The 17,133-nt window shown below is 42.3% G+C and overlaps 1 protein-coding gene across 2 annotated transcripts in view; it reads right to left on the bottom strand.

Annotated features, from left to right (window-relative positions):
- Positions 1 to 3,254: 3,254 nt before the first annotated feature.
- Positions 3,255 to 17,133, bottom strand: part of LOC139368244 (phospholipase C, delta 3b) — a 56,212-nt gene continuing 42,333 nt past the window's right edge. The window contains exons 9-15 of one of the 2 annotated variants that reach the window (XM_071106947.1): positions 15,400 to 15,540; positions 14,977 to 15,130; positions 13,757 to 13,873; positions 12,609 to 12,787; positions 12,231 to 12,366; positions 6,606 to 6,755; positions 3,255 to 6,512 (exon numbers count right to left, since the gene is read on the bottom strand). In XM_071106947.1, coding sequence (XP_070963048.1) covers positions 6,274 to 6,512; positions 6,606 to 6,755; positions 12,231 to 12,366; positions 12,609 to 12,787; positions 13,757 to 13,873; positions 14,977 to 15,130; positions 15,400 to 15,540 — 1,116 coding nt within the window. In that variant the 3' untranslated portion in view covers positions 3,255 to 6,273. The remainder of the gene's footprint in view (positions 6,513 to 6,605; positions 6,756 to 12,230; positions 12,367 to 12,608; positions 12,788 to 13,756; positions 13,874 to 14,976; positions 15,131 to 15,399; positions 15,541 to 17,133) is intronic. The other variant, XM_071106948.1, reaches the window with a different exon arrangement.

The following is a 17,133-nucleotide window of genomic DNA, read 5'->3' as shown; positions in this document are numbered from 1 at the left end:
AGCAGTATGCTTAGGGTCATTGTCCTGCTGGAAGGTGCAATTCTGTCCCAGTCTCAAATCTCTGGAAGACTGAAACAGGTTTCCCTCAAGAATTTCCCTGTATTTAGTGCCATCCATCATTCCTTCAATTCTGACCAGTTTCCCAGTCCCTGTCGATGAAAAACATCCCCACAGCATGCTGCCACCACCATGCTTCACTGTGGGGATGGTGTTCTCGGGGTGATGAGAGGTGTTGGGTTTGCGCCAGACAGACATGGCGTTTTCCTTGATGGCCAAAAAGCTCAATTTTAGTCTCATCAGACCAGAGTAACTTCTTCCATATGTTTGGGGAGTCTCCCACATGCCTTTTGGCGAACACCAAACGTATTTGCTTATTTTTTTCTTTAAGCATTGGCTTTTTTCTGGCCACTCTTCTTTAAAGCCTAGCTCTGTGGCGTGTACGGCTTAAAGTGGTCATATGCACAAATACTCCAATCTTCACTGTGGAGCTTTGCAGCTCCTTCAGGGTTATCTTTGGTATCTTTGTTGCCTCTCTGATTAATGCCCTCCTTGCCTGGTCCGTGAGTTTTGGTGGGCGGCCTTCTCTTGTCAGGTTTGTTGTGGTGCCATATTCTTTCCATTTTTTAATAAAGGATTTAATGGTGCTCCGTGGATGTTCCAAGTTTCCGATATTTTTTTATAACCCAAACCTGATCTGTACTTCTCCACAACTTTGTCCCTGACCTGTTTGGAGAGCCCCTTGGTCTTCATGGTGCCGCTTGCTTAGTGGTGTTGCAGACTCTGGGTCCTTTCAGAACAGGTGACACTTAGATTGCGCACAGGTGGACTTTTTAAATAATTATGTGACTTCTGAAGGTAATTGGTTGCACCAGAACTTAGTTAGGGGCTTCATAGCAAAGGTTGGGAATACATATGCACGCACCACTTTTCAGTGTTTTATTTTTTATAATCTTTTGAAACAAGTAATTTTTTCCATTTCACTTCACCAATTTGGACTATTTTGTGTATGTCCATTATATAAAATCCAAATAAAAATCTATTTAAATGACACCAAGGGGGGTGAATACTTTTGCAAGGCACTGTATCTTGCATTACTTATCTCATATACACAGTTGAAGACAGAAGTTTACATACATCTTAGCCAAATATATTTAAACTCCGTTTTTCACAATTCCTGACATTTAATCCAAGTAAAAATTCCCTGTTTTAGGTCAGTTAGGATCACCACGAAGTGTCAAAATAATCTCAAGGTATTGGAGTGGCTTTTTGATGGCTACTCCAATACCTTAACTTTGTTGTCCTTAAGCCATTTTGCCACAACTTTGGAAGTATGCTTGGGGTCATTGTCCATTTGGAAGACCCATTTGCAACCAAGCTTTAACCTGACTGATGTCTTGAGATGTTGCTTCAATATATCCACATAATTTTCCTACCTCATGATGCCATCTATTTTGTGAAGTGCAACAGTCTCTCCTGCAGCAAAGCACCCCCACAACATGATGCTGCCACCCCCGTGCTTCACGGTTGGGTTGGTGTTCTTCGGCTTGCAAGCATCCCCCTTTTTCCTCCAAACATAACGAGGGTCATTTGGGCCAAACAGTTCCATTTTTGTTTCATCAGACCAGAGCATTTCTCCAAAAAGTACAATCTTTGTCCCCATGTGCAGTTGCAAACCGTAGTCTGGCTTTGTTATGGCGGTTTTGGAGCAGTGGCTTCTTCCTTGCTGAGCGGCCTTTCAGGTAATGTCGATATAGGACTTGTTTTACTGTGGATATGGATACTTTTGTACCTGTTTCCTCCAGCATCTTCACAAGGTCTTTTGCTGTTGTTCTGGGATTGATTTGCACTTTTCGCACCAAAGTACGTTCATCTCTAGGAGGCAGAATGCGTATCCTTTCTGAGCGGTATGATGGCTGTGTGGTCCCATGGTGTTTATACTTGCGTACTATTGTTTGTACAAATGAACATGGTACCTTCAGGCGTTTGGAAATTGCTCCCAAGGATGAACCAGACTTGTGGAGGTCTACAATTATTTTTCTGAGGTCTTGGCTGATTTCTTTTGATTTTCCCATGATGTCAAGCAAAGAGGCACTGAGTTTGAAGGTAGGCCTTGAAATACATCCACAGGCACACCTCCAGATTAGGTATAGGCCCCAAAAAGGCCCCTTCTGCATATCGGGGGGCCCCCTCTGCTTATCAGGGACCCCAGAGAACTTCTGACATGGGCTAATTGAGTGACTGTCAGTGACTGACATAACAAGTGGAAAACTGCTGATGCACAAACAAATTTCTAAATTGCACCTTGTGTATTCCACTTTTGTGCCATATGTGTCACCTTAACTGGGGAGGACGGGCCGTGGCACTGGCTGGAGGGGAATCAGTGGAATGGTATCACATACATCAAACACATACAGTTTCCATGTGTTGATGCCATTCCATTTACTCTGTTCCAGCCATTAATATGAGCCGTCCTCCCTTCAGCAGCCTCCACTGCTCTCAACAGTTGAGTTAAGATGCTGACTGAGTTCCTTTTTGGAGCTCTGGGGCCACCTAGCAGCCGTGAGGCCCTACACACAGCGCATAGTCTGCGTATAAGCAGAGGTGGCACTGAGTGCATTAGTATAGTAGCATCTGCTTTTCAAGAACATATGCAGTAACCTACAATGCCTTTTACAGCATCACTACAAAATGCCGCTGTTGTTCATTTTAAACAGTAATGCATACCGGTGTATGAGGAATAAGATCCTGTATCTAATATGCTATTATCAAATCTTTAAAATGTGCAGTATGAACTTCGTTTTTATACGAAACATTAATGTGTTGAAAATTCTTTGCATAGTCAACTTATACACACACTTACCCCACCAGACATGTCACCAGGGGTCTTTTAAGAGTCCCCAAATCGAGAACAAATTCAATAAAACGTATAGTATTGTATAGAGCCATTATTGCATGGAACTCCCTTCCATCAAAGATTGCTCAAAAAACAGATAAAGCAACACAACGCCTCTCCCCTATTTGGCCTAGATATTGTGTGTATGTACTGATACATATGTAGGCCACATTTGAAATGTTTTACATTGATGGTAGTTCTGTCCTTGAGCTGTTTTTGTCTATTAATGTTCTGTATTATTTAATGTTTCATGTCTTGTGTGGACCCCAGGAAGAGTAGCTGCTGCTATCGCAACAGCTAATGGGGATCCTAATAAAATACCATTGGCAAATATGTCCACACTTTGTAGGATACATTACACCACTTTTCATTTATTTTATTTTTGTTTTTAATTGATTCAGATATTACAGCCAGATATAAATACTGTAAACATTGCATTAACGCAAATTCTTTTAACTCAAACTTTTTTATCAGTATATTTTTGTTATTGTTGCATAGTACCAGATTCTGACAGTGTTGTGAATCCAACATGCCCCCGGGGTGAAGTTTTCCCTAGGTACAGATCTAGGATCTGCTTCCCCTCCCCCAATCCTAACCTTAACTATTAAGTGAGGGAAATGCAAAACTGACACAAGAGCATCTGGGTCACCCGGACTACACCATCCATCATCCAGGTCAGTGTACCAGTCGAGTCACATGACGTAAATACATCTTCTATGATAGGAAACCTTAAATAAGCAGAATTCAATAACTGCAAACGTTAAAGTTGAGAAATGAAAGTTCTGAAATGTACAAGAGTAAAAAAACACTATGAAAGAGGTCATTAAAAAGAACAACCTACAATAAACATACGCATTGAAGCAGGGGTGCTTGAGGGTGCTGCAGCACCCCCTGAATTTTTTGGGGGGCAAAAGTCGTGCACTGGGCCTTTAATAATCCTATATAACAGACCTGTATTACATGCAGAAACGCTGATAATGGAAGATGGATGACAGTTTTTAAAAAGATATGCCTTACAATACAGAAGAATGAAAGAGAAATGGCATTTAGAAGTGTACTTTGGAAAGTGACATGTCATATAATAAAACTAAAGGATGAACCCAACATACGTAACACATTTGTACTGTAATTTCCCAGTCAGTTTTGTGAATTGAACCCTGTTTACCCTCCTCCTCCTCCTCCTCATTATCATCATCATCCAATATCTACTCCATCCCCTCCAGTAACATTTTTTTTTTTAATCACATTTTGTTTGAACACTTAGGTCCATGTTGTTGATACAATATGTTTGGTATTGGAAACCTGAAAGTGTCCTTGAGTTAAAACAATACTTTTCATTGCCCTGGAAAATCACTGTACAAAATAAATAAGCTATAGCCAAAATATGTGCAATAAATACCATATATAATAGCGTGACATGGATGTTTGTATTTTGCACAACAATTACAGTATGCATTTTTCTCCTTATCTTTGCCACAGAAGGACATTTTCACAACTTTTACACAAACATCACATCTCTCTTTGAATCCATACAATACCATTGAGGAGTAGACCAGGGCCCGTATGTATAAAGCATCTCAGAGTACTGATCCTAGGACCAGGTCCCCCCTGTCCATAACATCGTATTCATTAGGATCTAAAAGACAAGACTGATCATAGATCAGCATTCCTACTCTGAGACACAATGTAAACTATTACAAAAACATATTCCTTAAAAAGCATTCTAAAATGGATGTTATTGGTTTACATTACAGCAAATATGTATAAAAATTGTCTATCAAATCATTCTACAACAAAACTAATCTGGGTATTAAACAAGAATATTGATGTTAAAACCCTTCTTTCAAAGATGACATGATATACATTATGGACAATAGATAATGTATTTCAAATCATTGAAATCACTTTAAAACATTTTAAAAGGCTAGAGTCTCAAACTAACCCCACTTCTTGTCCCAAGTTGAAGATTGTCATCTTTAGTTTCAATAACATCTTTCTACAGTATACCTTTGCTGTCTCAATACTCTAAAATGACTTACTTTTCTCCTTTCCTTTACCCTTTTCCTTCATCTCCTTTCCTTAATCACTGATAGGCGGATGGACTCAAATCAATGGCACTAGTGTGAGTTTCCGACTTTCCTTAGCTAACGAGGCATGCTATTTCTCTCGACAACCCAGACGCACAGCTGCCAGAGAGTAACAATTCTAAAAACAATCTTCTGTGCTTGAACAAATTAGATTTGTCAAACGATGCACTTTGCTGTTCATCAAGTGCCACGGTCTGAGTCGTCAAGAAAAATTCTAAAGTTCCACATTAGCTACAAGGCCTGAACGGCCATCATGGACATAAGGACACAGGATAAGAAACTACTTCCAACTATTGAGACACAGCCTATTGAACTTGAACATCACTTGAACAGTGATATCATGAAACAAAAACTTGAAAACATCATGGACCTGGTTACTTGTTATACATTTTTTTTCTTAGACCAATCTGAAATGCTACAAACATATTGTAAATATATTTCATATCTTCAAAACGTGCTACAAAAAGGCAACAAGATCTACTATAGTGCATATTCTAGTATTGCTACGATAACTATATATATCTACAACAACTAGATAACTAAAGTATAATATGAAAATGATAAATATAAAATCGAACTTCTATATGGTTACATCTCTAAAGATGCCTCGGCTCGGAAAACTGATAAGTCTTTTGATGAACTTTAGCCATAAATCAGGCCAGAATTTAATCCAGGGACGGTATAGAGTGACCTTCTCTGTAAGGAACAAATACGTTACACCCTGTAAGAATGTGATTCTTTAAAAATACTGGTGAATAATAATTTCTTAAAACAGTCCTTTTAATATGCTTCAAATATGCAAAGTTCTGTTTGGACGGTTTACCTGCTCAACAATGGTTGTCGAGGGATGTCCCATCGACCCAATACCCTGGCTGGCTATTGGTTGGTAACTCTTTTTGTGTTTGGTCCAATCATCACACAAAAGAGGCAGCCAGAGATCCTGGTCCAGTAGTCTCACAGAATACTGGAGATCGAAGTTCATTACTTTCATTACTATAGATATGCTGTTAGATAATGAATGGTATACAGTAGGACATCCACACTGTTGATGATATAGACATTCTCCACTTGGGCCCACTACTTAGATCACTCAAGTTGGGAGGAACCAAGAACAGTGGTTAGTTTTCATGTTCTCTTTAAAAAATAATACTGTGAGTGAAGCAGAGGCAGAATTATCAAAATTCAAATGGGAATGGACTACAACCATGTTTACTACACCATAAAAAAAAAGAGTAGAGGACAGAATGAGTTTCATCTTAACCCTGGGTTACTTGGTGGAGCCTGGGGAGAGACTTAATGCTTCTTGGCTGGCGATTTGGCTTGGGACGTGGTTGGAGATATGGCTGGCGATTTGGCTTGGGACGTGGTTGGAGATATGGCTGGTGATATGGCTACGATCTTGGTTGAGGACGGAGATTTGGCTGAGGCCTTGGAGGGGCTACTGTGGCAGGGGGTGACCTTAACATGGATGAACAGAGAAGTGGGTGACAGGCTGGAACCATCGACCTTCAGCAGGTGGACATGACGGTAACCTGGGGGCGAGAAGGCAGAGGTGAAAGATCAGAAAAACTGATTTATTGGCTCTAGTCTAAACAGTAAGATATGTTATTTTGACACACACACACCTGTGCGGAGGCTGGTGAAGGGCAGGGTGAACTGTCCCAGGAAGTCGTTTCTGGAGGTGAAGTCGTGGTCCTCCACCATGAAGCGCACCAGAGCCAGCTCAGGGACATGCAGAGTGAAGTTGAAGGTACAGTCCCACCGAGGGTTAAACCCTGACAAACCATAGGAAAGGGGGAGAGTGAAGGGTTCAACGCAGAATTTTTTTCCATGTATCTTCTATTCATACATCAGGTTTGGGCTCAATTCTATTTCAATTGGAATTTCAGTTTATTCAGTAAATTGAAATGTAGTTGATAACGTAGGTTCAATCAGTAAGGCTGGCCTGAATGGATAGCTCACTCTACTTCTTTCAGTAAACACAATACAATTCACACTGCTTCCTCTTCTACTGCATGTGCATAGCGGGAATGTCCATGTAACTGCCAAAATAAAGGAAACACCAAAATAGGGCATTGGGCCTCCACGAGCCAGAACAGCTTCATTGCACCTTGGCATAGGTTCTACAAGTGCCTGGAACTCTATATTTTGAACACTGAGTGTACAAAATATTAGGGACACCTTCCTAATATTGAGTTGCACCCCGTTCCCCTCAGCCTCAATTCATTGGGGATTGGATTCTACAGGTTGTCGAAAGCATTCCACAGGGATGCTGGCCCATGTTGACTCCAATGCACTGTTGTGTCAAGTTGGCTGGATATCCTTTGGGTGGTGGACCATTCTTGATGCACACGGGAAACTGTTGAGCATTAAAAACCCAGCAGCTATGCAGTTCTTGACACTCAAACCGGTGTGCCTGGCACCTACTACCATACCCCGTTGAAAGGCACTTAAATCTTCTGTCTTGCCCATTCACCCCCTGAATGGCACACATACACAATCCATGTCTCAATTATCTTAAGGCTTAAAAATCCTTCTTTAACATGCCCCCTCCCCTTCATCTACACTGATAAGGAATCATAGCAGTCTATGTCATGAAAATAGTTTGTGTTCACTATTATCATCGGCATGGTCTCTACTCTCCACTCCTCATCAGCATGTCATTCCTCCTCTTTTCTATTAGCCACGTGCAGAATGTCATTGAACTATTTACCTTATAGCATATGAGCACGGAACAATAATTGCACATTCCTCACGCTTGCTGTTTAACCTATGGGCACACTCTTGCAATGATCACCTTCTCTCTCTCAACCAATGGGCATAAATCTTGGGGGCATAAATCTTGGGATGTATTTATATGTCAAACTTGCCCATGTTCTCTTACAGTTCATTGGAACTCCTTACTCCCAGAAATGATCAAAATAATTTGATTTTTGTGTTGTTTTTTTTGTTAGGACAAACAAATAAATTGATTCATTAAATTTGCTAAATGAAAACTTTGCTGTTCTACAGGTGGTGTCGGGGCAAGTAAAGAGAAATGGAGTTGGACCTAGGGCTGTTACGATGAACGTTTTACCGCCACACCGGCGGTCACGAGCCATGATGGCAGTCAAATTCCACGAGATCATTTAGTCACGGTAATTAGGCTTCTTTAAGCTCTTGATGTTGCTGATGGTCATTAGTAGCCTACCAAACTTGCTAACTGGCTGGTACTCAGCACTCTATTGTCCCTCTAATCACACTGACATCAATGTAAATCAAAAATCTAATCAAACACTTCATGAGAGCTCATGAGCTCATGTTGCGCAACATTTCTATAGGCTATGCAATTGCGTGAGAAAACAGTGATGGCTTCTATTAAAAAGAGGAGGATCTCATCAGCTTTCTTTAGGCTAGGCCTACAATATTTATTTATCAACTTTCCTAATACAGTTGAAGTCAGAAGTTTACATACACTTAGGTTGGAGTCATTAAAACACGTTTTTCAACCACTCCACAAATTTCTTGTTAACAAACTATAGTTTTGGCAAGTCGGACAGAACATCTACTTTGTGCATGACACAAGTAATTTTTCCAACAATTGCGAAAGGTGCAAATGAATCCCAGAATAACAGCAAAGGACCTTGTGCTGGAGAAAACAGGTACAAAATTATCTACAGTCGTGGCCAAAAGTTTTGAGAATGACACAAATATTAATTTCCACAAAGTTTGCTGCTTCAGTGTCTTTAGATATTTTTGTCAGATGTTACTATGGAATACTGAAGTATAATTACAAGCATTTCATAAGAGTCAAAGGCTTTTATGGACAATTACATGAAGTTGATGCAAAGAGTCAATATTTGCAGTGTTGACCCTTCTTTTTCAAGACCTCTGCAATCCGCCCTAGCAAAGTCAATTAACTTCTGGGCCACATCCTGACTGATGGCAGCCCATTCTTGCATAATCAATGCTTGGAGTTAGTCAGAATTTGTGGGTTTTTGTTTGTCCACCCGCCTCTTATCATTCTTAATTCATGGGTCTGTTTTCTTATGGGCAAAATTGTGAGTGAGCCCACTCCTTTGGCTGAGAAGCAACTCCACACAGGATGCTTTACTGTTGGCATGACACAGGACTGATGGTAGCGCACACCGTATCTTCTCCGGACAAGCTTTTTTCCGGATGCCCCAAACAATCGGAAAGGGGATTCATCAGAGAAAATGACTTTACCCCAGTTCTCAGCAGTCCAATCCCTGTACCTTTTGCAGAATATCAGTCTGTCCCTGATGTTTTTCCTGGAGATAAGTGGCTTTGCTGCCCTTCTTGACACCAGGCCATCCTCCAAAAGTCTTCGCCTCACTGTGTGTGCAGATACACTCACACCTGCCTGCTGCCATTCCTGAGCAAGCTCTGTACTGGTGGTGCCCCGATCCCGCAGCTGAATCAACTTTAGGAGACGGTCCTGGCGCTTGCTGGACTTTCTTGGGCGCCCTGAAGCTTTCTTCACAACAATTGAACCACTCTCCTTGAAGTTCTTGATGATCCGATAAATGGTTGATTAGGTGCAATCTTACTGGCAGCAATATCCTTGCCTGTGAAGCACTTTTTGTGCAAAGCAATGATGACGGCATGAAGCCCTGACCTCAATCCTATAGGACATTTGTGGGCAAAACTGAAAAAGTGTGTGCGAGCAAGGAGGCCTACAAACCTGACTCAGTTACACCAGCTCTGTCAGGAGGAATGAGCCAAAATTCCCCCTGTTCTCCACTCATTACCTGTATTAACTGCACCTGTTTGAACTCGTTACCTGTATATAAGACACCTGTCCACACACTCAATCAAACAGACTCCAACCTCTCCACAATGGCCAAGACTAGAGAACTGTGTAAGGACATCAGGGTTAAATTGTAGACCTGCACAAGGCTGGGATGGGCAAAAGGACAATAGGCAAGCAGCTTGGTGAGAAGGCAACAACTGTTGGCGCAATTATTAGAAAATGGAAGAAGTTCAAGATGACGGTCAATCACCCTCGGTCTGGGGCTCCATGCAACATCTCACCTCATGGGGCATCAATGATCATGAGGAAGGTGAGGGATAAGCACAGAACTACACGGCAGGACCTGGTCAATGACCTGAAGAGAGCTGGGACCACAGTCTCAAAGAAAACCATTAGTAACACACTACGCCGTCATAGATTAAAATCCTGCAGCGCACGCAAGGTCCCCCTGCTGAAGCCAGCGCATGTCCAGGCCCGTCTGAAGTTTGCCAATTAGCATCTGGATGATCCAGAGGAGGAATGGGAGAAGGTCATGTGGTCTGATGAGACAAAAATAGAGCTTTTTGGTCTAAACTCCACTCGCCGTGTTTGGAGGAAGAAGAAGGAAGAGAGAGAAGAGAGAAGCAAGAAACCGAAATACCTTTTTCAAATCATAGTCGCACACCTCATGTAGCCTAGCCATAGACCTACACTACTGTTCAAAAGTTTGGGGTCACTTAGAAATGTCCTTGTTTTTGAAAGAAAATCAATTTTTTTTGTCCATTAAAATAACATCAAAGTGATCAGAAATACAGTGTAGACATTGTTAATGTTGTAAATGACTATTGTAGCTGGAAACGGCACATTTCTTTATGGAATATCTACCTAGGCATAAAGAGGCCCATTATCAGCAACCATCACTCCTGTGTTCCAATTGCACGTTGTGTTAGCTAATCCAAGTTGATAATTTTAAAAGGCTAATTGATCATTAGAAAACCCTTTTGCAATTATGTTAGCGCAGCTGAAAACTGTTGTTCTCATTAAAGAAGAAATAAAACTGTCCTTCTGTAGACTAGCTGAGTACCTGAAGCATCCGCATTTGTGGGTTCGATTATAGGCTCAAAATGGCCAGAAACAAAACTTTATTTTGAAACTCGTCAGTCTATTTTTGTTCTGAGAAATTAAGGCTATTTCATGTGAGAAACTGAAAACTCGTACAACGTTGTGTACTACTCCCTTCACAGAACAGTGCAAACTGGCTCTAACCAGAATAGAAAGAGTGGGAGGCCCCGGTGCACAACTGAGAAAGAAGACAAGTATATTAGAGTGTCTAGTTTGAAAAACAGACGCCTCACAAGTCCTCAGCTGGACTTCATTAAATAGTACCCGCAAAACACCAGTCTCAACGTCAACCGTGAAGAGGCGATTCCGGGACACTGGCCTTCTAGGCAAAGTACAGAGAGATCCTTGATGAAAACCTGCTCCAGAGCGCTCAGGACCTCAGACTGGGGCAAAGGTTCACCTTCCAACAGGACAATGACCCTAAGCACACAGCCAAGACAACGCAGGAGTGGCCCCAGGACAAGTCTCTGAATGTCCTTGAGCGGCCCAGCCAGATCGCGGACATGAACCTGATCGAACATCTCTGAAGAGAACATCTCTGAAGCTTCCTCTTTCCTGCTCCTTCCACCCTTCCTGACAGAACTTCAGAGGATCTGCAGAGAAGAATGGGAGAAACTCCCCAAATACAGGGGTGCCAACGTTGTAGAGTCATACCCAAGAAGACTCGAGGCTGTAATCACTGCCAAAGGTGCTTCAGCAAAGTACTGAGTAAAGGGGTCTGAATACTTATGTAAATGTGATATTTCCGTTTTTATACATTTGAATTTTTTTTCTAAAAACCCGTTGTTGCTTTGTCATTAGGGGGTATTGTGTGTAGATTGATCCATTTTAGAATAAGGCTGTAACGTAACAAAATTCAGTGGTGTAAAGTACTTAAGACTACTTTGAAGTACTACTTAAGAATTTTTGGGGGGTATATGTACTTTGCTTTACTATTTATATTTTTTTACCAACTTTTACTTCACTACTATCCTAAAGAACATTATGTAATTTTTCCTCCATACATTTTCCTGACACCCAAAAGTACTTGTTACATTTTGACAGGAAAATGGTCCAACTCACATACAACATATCTGGTCCTTCCTAATGCCTCTGATCTGGCAGATTCATTAAAAACAAATGCTTAGTTTGTAAATGTTGTCTGAGTGTTGGAGTGTACCTGGTTTGTTTAATATAAGGATTTTTTTATTATTTATACTTTTACTTTTGATACTTAAGTACATTTAAAACCAAATACTTTTAGACTTTTACTCAAGTAGTATTTTATTGGGTGATTTTTACTTTTACTTTAGTAAGTTTCTATGAAGGTATCTTTACTATTACTCAAGTATGACAATTGAGTACTTTTTCCACCACTGAAAAAATTTAGAAAAAGTCAAATGCACTGTATATTTACCATTGTTGTCAACGCGGGGGGACATCTTCTTGTTGTTGTCGATGGGAACGCCATGGGTCTCCACCCACACCTGAGGGTCCACGATGGAGCTGGGTTTATCCCACTCTGGCTTGGGAAGCTGCTGGGCCGAAATCACCTGCATGGGATTGGTTATAATGGGATTGGGGAAAAACAGGAATGGGACAAACGGGATTGTGAGAAATAGCATTAGAGAAAAGTGAGGCATTGATTTTAATTCTATACATTGCATTTATTTTTTGCGAGTCTGAACTTGTTACCTTCTCAATGGCCTCTTGGCGGATTGACAAAGTCGTATAGAACTGAGTTAAATTGGATTGATTTGGGGGGCTGTTGGGGCATCCAGGAACGCCCACTTACCCGTATGGTGAGGAGGGTGGGGTCGTGTCCGGGTCCTCCCCCCGTGTTCTCGGGGTTGAAGTTGCAGTCAGGGCGGGTCAGAAAGGAGGGCTTGAGGACGTATCCGCAAAGGCCGTTGGGTAAAAAGCGCCCCCGGTTCAAGTCCATCTCTTCCCCTGCCGTCTGGAAGTTCAGCGCCACTGGAGGAACAAATATTTCAGTTACTTACTGTGAATTAGTGTGTTGATTTAAAGCCTAGACATTAGCCAGATCATCTGCCTGCCACAAAGAGTATTTTAGCGCATTACAGGACATACTGTAGGTCATTACTGGATAATCACTGTGTTACATTGTATTGTGCTTTATTTATCTGTCTAAGTAATGAGAGAATTTATGTTATCCATTAGAGTGTAATAGAATGCTGGAATATTGCTCTTGTTGGGATCTTATTTTTCAGAGTAAATAACTCGGATACTAGAGAAGCTTTAACCAAGTTGAATTCTTCCCAAAGGTTCTGTACAGCTGTAATCAGACAGCAAAACATTTCTCTCCATTGGTTATATACATCCTACTTAAGACACTCCCTCTCTACAATCCTTCTTATGGCTTAACAGGAAAAGAGTAACAAGATCCCAAACCCTTATTACTCCCTTCAGGTGACCTGTCCTCACCTCCTGACCTCAACCCCTCCTTCATCTAATCCACAGATGTCCATCTGTCTTTCCTGTATCAACACGGTGCTCTGCTCCCGTCCCCCAACACATTCCAACACTTTCCACAGCTATCTGTCCTTCTACAGAGACATAAAACCCAGTCTCTTTCATTTCCTGTCATTCATTTCCAATCTCAATGATCAATGTTTAGCCGATTCCAACACTCTGTAATGGAGTGTATGGCACTGACCAGTGTCGCAACACACACTCTCCAACACAATCTGGAATTCACAAATACTATCAAATCTGGCAACCAACATTGGCCTCCCACTGAGGAACAGGGTACCTGGTAAACACTGTTTCACAGTTCTGAGACGGGCCATACTAACCATATTTCCTGAAAACACGCTATGAAAGTAGATATGTTACATTTAGCTGTTTGTGGCGTTCTACTTTCATAGCGTACTGTAGGGAACATAATCTGGCAACTTCAGAGAGTGGTTACAATGTTCTGACCAATCTGGCAACCGCCGTTCCACATATCCTGGGGGTCGTAGTTGGAGGACTGCAGGCGTTGTCCTGAGGGATATATTCTGCTCAACTGATGGCTGTTGTGACGGACAAAATGCTTCCCTGCAGGAGGGGGAGAAAGAAGGAGGGCAAGGGTAGTTAAAACACTGGCAAAAGGGAAAAACAGAGAAGCCTATGTGGTGAACAAGGTTGTGTTCATTAGGGCAGGAAGGGTCCAGGTAGACCCTTCATGTTTCAATCTGTTTTCTTCCATTTAGTGCCTAATGAACACAGCCCAGGTGTCTTGTCTTTCCAATAGGGAATAAACAGGGCCTGCAGAAAAATAGCCTAGTGTACATATTAATAATAATAATTGATTGGACTTGATTGGACCCAAAGGGCTTTAAATTGTAAGGGGGAAGCTCATCTCATCCACCACCAATGTTTAGCACCCACTTGGGTGATGCACGGTAACCAATTTGCACCAGACCACACATCAGCTATCAGGTGGAGAGGTGAGGAGTGATATATGCCAATTAGGAATGAGGGGGATAATTAGGTGGCCAGGTTGGGCAATTAGCCAGGTCACCAGGGTTAACACCTTACAATAAGTGCCATGCAATTTTTAATAACCACAGAGAGTCAGGACACCCGTTTAACATCCCATCCGAAAGACGCCAAACTACTCAAGGCGATGTCCCTCCACTGCCCTGGGGCATTGGGATCTCCTTAGACCAGAGGGAAGAGTGCCCCCTACTGGCCCTCCAACACCACTTCCAGCAGCATCTGGTCTCCTATCCAGGGACTGACCAGGACCGACCCTCAAGGCTTCAGAGGCAAGCCAGCAGTGGGATGCAGGGTGGTATGCTGCTGGCGCACGTGGGTGTGTGCGCATGTGGGTCCGTGTGTATGTGTTTACATACAATGCTAACTAACAGAGTAGCCTGTTGATGTAATTGGCTAAGTGTGTAGAGTAGACTACTTGTACTCTTGAGCTTTTACTGAACTATTATCTTTTGGGAGCTATTAGGTTACTCTGTTAATTAGCATTGTATGTAAACACACACACACACACACACACACACACACACACACACACACACACACACACACACACACACACACACACACACACACACACACACACACACACACACACACACACACGCACGTAAGCAAACACACACACAAAAAGCTCCCCCCACACAAACATACACTCTACATACCTGATTCTTTGACGTGTTTGAGGGCTTCGCTCTCGGAGAAGGAGGACATCTCTGTAGGGGGTTTCTTTGCTGCCTGGTCAAAGCCTTTAAAGGGAACACTGCGTGTGTACACCACCAGGTCTGACAGCTCTGGACTCAGCTTTGAGACACCCGGCTAAGGAGGTACACACACACACACACACACACACACACACACACACACAGGGTGGGGAAGAGGGAGTAGGAAGCAGAGAGAGAAAGGAAAGGCAGAGTTACTGGTACTACATGAGATCAAGAATGCCGATACTATGCACAATCAGCAAATAAGCGGATTCAGCAAGAAAGACAGACAAAAGACGCACGCACACACACACACACACACACACACACACACACACACACACACACACACACACACACACACACACACACACACACACACACCTTCTTCTCCTCCTTCTTTTTGCTCTCTGCATGGCTACACTCACACTCCTCCGAGGAGCTGAGGTCTGAAGAACTGGAGGAGCTCTCCAGCTCCACCACTCTCTCCTTCTTCCCCTTCACCAGGATCTTCCCTTTCAGCGCCTACATACATACACACATGTAAAAGCAGATGGATAAAACACACACACTTTGGCTATCCATGAACGCACATACGTATAGGCAGGTACAAGTGCACACACACACACACACCCACACACACACACATAAGCAGGGACACACCTACACACACTTATACACACGCGCACACACATTTGAAATACTTTATTTGAATCCACCAATCAAATGTACATTAAAAAAGGTCCCTGTATGCATGGCACTGAAGGGTACAGAAAGCACCTCATTCATTCAGCTAGGCTGCCCGCGACAGCTGAAACAGAGCAGTAGCTAGCCAACTGATTTGCCCTAGTTTGTGTCAGACCCACAATCTGGAGGCCAAGCACTGCAAGCCGGTGTACGTGGCCGAGACTACCAAATATCAGCGTCACCAGCTTGCACCTACACCCAAGGCTGTCCAAGCGTGCCACGTGGGGCTGTTATTTAAGAAGCTTTGTCGCCAAAGGCCTGCTCCACGTAGCCGTCAAATGAGCAATCCACTTCCAAAATGGGCACCTCCCTCTGCCCTCCCCCCACAACAACAACATCTGGCGTATTTGGAACACAGGAAAACACATCATCATGTACATCAAACCAGCTTCCTCTTACACAATAATGTTTATGGATGTGTGCTGTTGGTGAGACTACCTGTCTCACTTTACTGGTTGTCAGGTATTTTCTACAATGTAGAAAATATTAAAAAACAAATAAAAACCCTGGAATGAGTAGGTGTGTCCAAACTTTGGACAGGAACTGTATATGATATGGGTATTATTTGAACTGGCTAGCCAGCTAACTTAATGTTAGCTCCCTAGCTAACGAGCTTCAAACTAACCAAAAAAAGTTGCTTTTAGTTGCCTGGTTTGATAAATTGAGATATACCAAACCAATTTCTAAACGGATGGGTTTATTGGCGTTAAAATACACCAGTTACGCTCTTTTGGACCACTAAAGGCTGGTTTATACTAAGTCTATCGACAAGTCTATAAACAGTTGTCGCAGTGACATCATGAACATTCTATTGTTGTCTGACATCGAACTTGTCGTTGTCGTTATGAGAAAGTATAAACACAAAAATGACAGGCTGCAAGACATCAGCAGCCCAATAGAATATTCATGATGTCACTGCGACAACTGTTTATAGATATGTTGACAGACTTCGTATAAACCAACCTTTTCTCAAATGCCCGGTAAATTGAAATGTTGCCAGTCAAATGTCCTGCGCCACATTTTCCTAACGGAAAACCTGGCACACACACACTCCTGATGTTGTAAGAAAGGAATGGCAGATGGGCCCACCCAAGCCATAGCAGAGTTCAATATTGTTATTATTCAATAAGCCCATTGTTTACAAACGCTAGCTTTTCAATTGTGGACGACAATTGCTAAATCTCAAAAACAGGAAGTGGTGAGGAATTTGAATCTGAAATGTACTTCAAGTTAATCCTCACTAGTGACTAAGAGCCAATGAGTGAGCAGCTATTTTAAGAATGAATAATGAAATTCCATTCAAAGCACTCTATTTAAGGAGCAGAGCAGAGAAGAGTGTGTGTGTCTGTTCTTGGCTGGAAGGAGGAGAGA

The sequence above is a fragment of the Oncorhynchus clarkii genome, chromosome 16, assembly GCF_045791955.1.
Source record: "Oncorhynchus clarkii lewisi isolate Uvic-CL-2024 chromosome 16, UVic_Ocla_1.0, whole genome shotgun sequence".
Lineage (NCBI taxonomy): Eukaryota > Metazoa > Chordata > Actinopteri > Salmoniformes > Salmonidae > Oncorhynchus > Oncorhynchus clarkii.
This window is presented reverse-complemented; position numbering and strand designations above follow the sequence as displayed.